Source organism: Cynoglossus semilaevis, chromosome 6 (assembly GCF_000523025.1).
Source record: "Cynoglossus semilaevis isolate Cse_v1.0 chromosome 6, Cse_v1.0, whole genome shotgun sequence".
Classification (NCBI taxonomy): domain Eukaryota; kingdom Metazoa; phylum Chordata; class Actinopteri; order Pleuronectiformes; family Cynoglossidae; genus Cynoglossus; species Cynoglossus semilaevis.
The window spans coordinates 4,400,502-4,406,541 of NC_024312.1; the positions used below are offsets into that span (position 1 = coordinate 4,400,502).

Here is a 6,040-nt window from a genome sequence, read left to right on the forward strand (position 1 = left end):
CAGGTGGGAGTACCCCCCCCCCTCCTCCCCCCTGTGAAGGAGCTAGAACTCTCCCAAAACCAACGAACATTTGCACGGCTACTGCACTGGTCGACAACTTCCACACGTTTGGCATCAGTACGCCAGAAGGATCAAAGGAAAAGTGACTGGAGTTTTACATCAACAAACATAAAAGACGCACATTAAAACAATTCCACGATTCCTGTAGAAAAATCTTTGCATAAGAATCATGCATTCCACCAGACTGAGTGGGCGGGGGTTGCTGGGTGGGTCCAAGTCTGCCCATCATCGGGTTGCCAGGTTTGTTTGTTCCAAATGCACCTGATTCAGTTAAAGTTATCCCTTCTGCAACCAGCAGGAGGAGAACCAGAGCACACAGGGATCAGAGGAGGACTCCAGAGGAGCTCTGGGTCTGGTCCACATGAAGGCAGGATTTTTTAATCTCAAGTCGTCATTTAAACCTGATGTTGGTACTCCACGTTCACCTTCTCAGTCTGAGTGGGCTCAAACCTGGGCCCACGGTCAGTCTAGTCGACCAACACATGACTCAGAGAGGTCAAAGGGCAGGACAAGCAGGTCAGATATTCAGCCCATTCAGACTAATGGTAGTGTCAGAGACCAAAACCAAAAACGACTACTAACTCCCTGCAGGTGGCGCTACCAGCAGAGTTGTTACTCTCGTCTGTTTCTAACAGTGACATCTACCTGTGGTGTGGGGATAATCTTATTTGAAGGTCATCAGCTGCAGCCCCCATCCCCCCCACTACCCAATGACCCTGGAACATGGTTAAGAACTGAGGTTCCAGTCAGAACTAGAGAAGAGTCTGGTACTTGGTCCAAACACCTTCAAGAACGTCAACGTGAGACTAAAGGAGAAAACACGAAATGTTTCCTGTCGGAGGACGATGATAAAGATTTGTTGGTTTTTTGTTAGAGGATGAAGACCAAAACTCTTTCCTGTCTACATGTGGACTAGATCCTCGAGTCCACATCTAGGACCTGCACTTTGGTGCCGTTAGATCCTACAGTAATACTGCTGACAGCTGGTCACCACACTGACAAACGTCACAGGACGGACACTTCGTCTTTGGACCACTTTATTGAGCGACACTCTGTCGCCTCCGCCGCTGTTTCTCCTCCAAATGTAAAAATCGAATCACGTAAAAAAGGAAAAATAAAAGACATTTAAGGCAACTCCTAGATTTAGACAACAAAACACTATCTGGTCATCTGACGCTGTCACATGACTTCCATTGACTACTGGCAGCCTGAGGTGGGGGGACCAGGGTTGTGCTCTGGTGGATTCCAGGTGGAGCTTGGTGGGACAGGATTGGACAGAGGAGGGTCAGGTGTAGGGGGGGGTCAGGGGTGGGGGTCTGAGGATTGGCCTGGGAAGGAATATTTAAGGTTCTACAAGTCACAGTGCAAGTCAAGAGACAAATATTATCTGCTGTTTGAAGAAAGGCACTCTAGGTACCTACTGTACAGAGGGACTGGTCCAGGTGGTCTGGAACACATTTGCAGATGGGGGGGCAAGGATGGGGGGGCGGTGCATGACTTGCCCAGACCAGGGCTGTTGCTTTTAGTCTCATAAATCAAACCTCTATTGAAACTCAGATTGTTACAGAGGAAGGCAGAGGGCGCTCAAGGTGCAGCTTTGACCGTATATCCATCTGTGCTCATCAGGAAGGAAGACAGTGATGTCATGTTGTTGACAGATCACCTGTCCTCCTGGTTGGACAGACATCAAAACTAACCAAACAAACAACCACGGCCTTTGAAAATGTTTTACAGAAGTTGATTTTTAGGAGCCAACCAACAGCCCTGGTCCACACAGACAGGAAGTCCACATCCACCCCACATAGACCACAAACACACAACCCACGCCTGTCACAGGCAGCTGAAGACAAATGCAACGACTCGGGCAGATCTTCTGTTCTCCACCAACATCTAACTCTTCTCTGTCCGTGTTCTCCAGGTTCTCTCAAAAGACCAAAACATTAGGAGGCATTTCCGGGCCGGGTTTGTGGGACCGATGGACTGGATGGAGGCAGTTTGTGCAGCTGATGTCAGATATGCTGATCCGTCACTCTGGACCACATGATATGACTACAGGGACCAGGACCTGTGATGATTCTGTGGTGGTCGCCCAAAGACACATGCACCGGAGTCAGTGGAATAAACGGAACAGGAACAGGAACAGGAACACTCCATTGGAGTGACATCTTCTGGTGAAGATGAGAACTCATCGTACTTAAGACTTGTTTTAATAGTTAACAGTTGTTAAGACCACCACCACCAACAGGACTTACCAAACCACAGGTCTCCAACATTAGACCAACTGGAGGTGAATGTGTCTTTGGGCGAGCGAAAAAAGTACAACGAAATCCATCACCACTCGAGGCACGGCGAGTAAAGACAACACAGTTGGCTAACGCTCCGGCCCCAAACTACAGACCCAGGTGACAGCCTCCCAGCCAATCACCAATCAGCATCACATACCAGGCGGGACAACATGTCCGACTGTGAGGGGGCGGAGACTGGGCGAAGACCCGCCCACTCGTCAGAAGACAAACGACAAAAGATCAACTACACACAGCTCTGTGTTTCTCCTACAAAAATATTGGCAATGTGGGGTCAAGTCACATGACCAGAGAGGTCACATGACCAGAGAGGTGCAAACTCCAGGTGAACTCCTCCGCCTCCTCTGTGCTGCAGCCAGCTTGTGCTTTAATCTCAGGACTCCCCGTCACCTGAAGGAGCTGCTCCTTCAACAAGTCAAAACAAGTTCCTTCAACGGTACCGCAGGACATCGTTGACTTGATCGGTCCATACAGTTGGGTGGAAGTGTCCCTGCTGAGGGTGGAGACAACATGGTTTTGGCAGTCGGGGTCTGAAGGGGACCAGGATGTAAAGATCATCAGGAACAAAAAGCACTTATTTCTGAAGACTAGGAAGACCTGAATATCTTTACCTATAAAAACACAAGCAGCCCAGATACCCCTGGGGTGTGTGTGTGTGTGTGTGTGTGTGTGTATGTGTGTATGGGTGTGTAACATTGCAGTATTGCAATTTCACATTGAGTTCTCACAGTTGACACACTTGACTCACAAATGAAAAAGTCCATCACGACACCAGACCAACAGCACTGAGAACATCTGCCCACCTCCTCAACCACCTCCTCCTCCTGAACATCAACACTTCTGTGGGGGTGGGGGTGGGGGCACCTAATGAGGTTAGCCTAAATGCTGACAGTTTGACTGGACCAGTGACGGGACCAGTGACCTTGTGGACATTGTTAGTAAACGTGTAAACGTGGATTCAGGTCTTGGCGTTTATGTGATGATGTCATTCAAGACTACAGAACTTTGGTGTCAAACAGTTCTGGAGACCAGTCCTTGGTGACTGGACTAAAGTCAGGAATAGGTACTGCATGTTGACCTTTGAACTTTTCCTTTATCATTACTCTGACCCTGGTTAGTGCCAGCGGTGGGTACTGGACTCTGTGACCTTGGTTCACGACTGGATTCAATGAAAACCAAATTATTTGTCGCACAGTTTTAGGGGTTTTGGATCAAGTCTTCAGACTGGAACTTTGTGGGACTCACTGGGCCTGGACGTCGGTCAGCTTTGATGTCAGTTTATTGCTCAGGGTGGACGAGGACAGACAGGGAGGGGGCCGGGTGTCAGTGATGATGTTAGCTGCTAAAGGAGGCTGGTCACCGTCACCGGGTTCTGACCTGCTGTAGTACTCTTCAGTGGGTTGGTGGAAGGTGACAGGTTCAACGACTCAAGGTCTGCACATGTCCCCCCCCCCATCACATCATCGCCCTCTCAGACAGATGTTCAGCTTCAGGTTCATCCTGGTACCCAGGTGAACCCATGTCCTGCCCCCGCAGGAGAACCTGGGGTGGGTGGGTGGGGGTACTAGAACAGGCACACACTGGTGTGATGATGAACTGCACTTCTCCCCCAGCGTTCCCTCCACCCCCACCACCACTAGTTGGCATGATGACACTGGTGCGTAGGCCGTCCTGTAGCCCTCAGCTCAGCGGGCCGTGTGGCCTACGCCCACAGCCCAGAGTCATGTGACCTGGGCTGTAAATCTACCATTGACACAGTCTGACAATACAATGCAAACAAACAACATTTATACAGATTGGCAACTTCAGAGCACCAGGCGGTGCAAGCAGACGTCTTTTTTAATATATATGTTTGAATCCCCACAACTCAGGAGACGGAGCGTTACTTTTTATCGTCCAAACTGCTGACCAGAGCTGGCAAAGAATGCTGGGAGGGTTCTGAGGTTTTACTGTTGTTGATGATGCTGCCGCCACTGTCGCTCAACTCCTCCTGCAAATTCTCCAACGCTGCGTCAGGAGCGCTGACGGCGGACGTCTTCTTCTCAGAGTTGGTGGTGAGGTCAGCCGCGGAGTCGTGGTCGGAGCTCGTCGGCTCTGCCGTACCGTTGGTGGTGGCGGCGACCGTCGCGATCACTGCCATGATGGGGATATCCAGCAGAGGAGCCGTGTCGGACTTGGTCACAACATCCGACTGCGGACTCACCGCTGCGCTGTTCCCTCCGACTCCCACAACAAAGCCAGCATTAGCCCCCGGCGCTAGGACGAGGCCACCGTCTGTGGGCGGGACGCCGCCGTCCTTCAGCACGGGCTGGTTGTTCGTGTTCCCTCCTCCCCCGTCCCCCCCCTCTGACTGGGAGCTGTTTGTGACGCCGTGCGGCTGTTGTTGGTCGTTCACATCCGTGCTGTCGGCTGGACAGTCTGCAGACGTCGCCGTGTCCACAGGGGTGGTCTCTGGTGCAGCCGGGGGACAGAGTGACACATGGGGCCGGTCCTGGACTCGGTCACTAGTGCCTTTAGCGTCTGCTTCTGCCAGAGCTTGGTTGAAGTTGAAAGCTTGGATGAGGCGGATGAGATGTTTGACTTTGTCCAAGGAGAGCTGCATCTCCTTCTGACGAGCCAGGATGGTGTTCTTGGTCTCCATGCACTTCTGCAGGAAGAAGAGGAGCAGCAGCTGAGGTGAGTCACGAAGATGTCAGTTAAAAACATGAAGGACCTACAACTGGTGTCTTCTAGAAGACGTGGACTTTTCTGCTACAGACCTTGAACTCTGTCCTCTTTGTCCCACACATTTCATTATTATTTGTTGTTCGTTTGATGTAAAGGACATGTACTTTTACCATATGTTTAGCTTAGCTGGACTATCTTTTCCTAAAGCTGGGTGAGGAGTGAGGAGTGAGGAGTGGGTGAGTGGGGTGAGTGGGGTGAGTGCTCCATCTCTTACTGTGATGGAGTTGCTGAGCTGTTTGACTCTCTGTTCCAGCTGCTCTCGCTCCACTTTCAGTTCTGAACTCCACTTCATCAGCTTCTGCTTCTCCTCCTCTTTAGCTGAAACAGAGAGAGACGACACAGCCGGTCAGGTCACGTTGGCTCCAGGACCGGGTCTGAGAGGGGACAACAAAAACCTCACCTTCTTTGTAGGCGATGTAGGAATGGACTATAGCCAGGGTTCCAGGCCAGGGAATGGCTTCTTCTTTCTTCAGGATCTGGAAAGTCAACAGCTTTTCTTAGAGGCTGAGGTTTGGAAGAAGACACTTAGACAAACTCGTTTGGTGCCCCCTCATGGTGAGGTTGAAAAGGGAGGAGCAGATGGAGTGAATGGATGTGTGATGTCAATCTGTTTCTGACAATGAATGAGACAGAAGTGCCAATCAAACAATACTGCATCATGTTGGTGCTTACAAAGGATTGAACAGTCCAGGGTTCATACCCACTTCAGCTAATGGCCCTGTTTTTCCACCCTGCCCCCTCCCCACCCCCACCCCCGTCAGTCTGGGGCTGCTGCGGTTTACCTGATCTTGGCATTTTGGACAGATCCACATGCCTTTAGGAATGGTTTTCAAGGGTGGGTCCAGGCAGTCCAGGTGATAAACACGAGAACACGTGTCGCACATGAGCAACTGGCCACTGCGTCTGCACACAGTGCAGAAATCCTCATGGATGTCTCCCTGTGAGAAGGA

At 50.9% G+C, this 6,040-nt stretch overlaps 1 protein-coding gene across 1 annotated transcript in view; it reads right to left on the reverse strand.

Annotated features, from left to right (window-relative positions):
* Positions 1-464: 464 nt before the first annotated feature.
* phf21ab (PHD finger protein 21Ab) overlaps positions 465-6,040 on the reverse strand; it is a 20,029-nt gene continuing 14,453 nt past the window's right edge. Inside the window, exons 17-19 of the mRNA XM_017032960.2 lie at positions 5,491-5,566; positions 5,305-5,408; positions 465-5,010 (exon numbers count right to left, since the gene is read on the reverse strand). Coding sequence (XP_016888449.1) covers positions 4,246-5,010; positions 5,305-5,408; positions 5,491-5,566 — 945 coding nt within the window. The 3' untranslated portion in view covers positions 465-4,245. The remainder of the gene's footprint in view (positions 5,011-5,304; positions 5,409-5,490; positions 5,567-6,040) is intronic.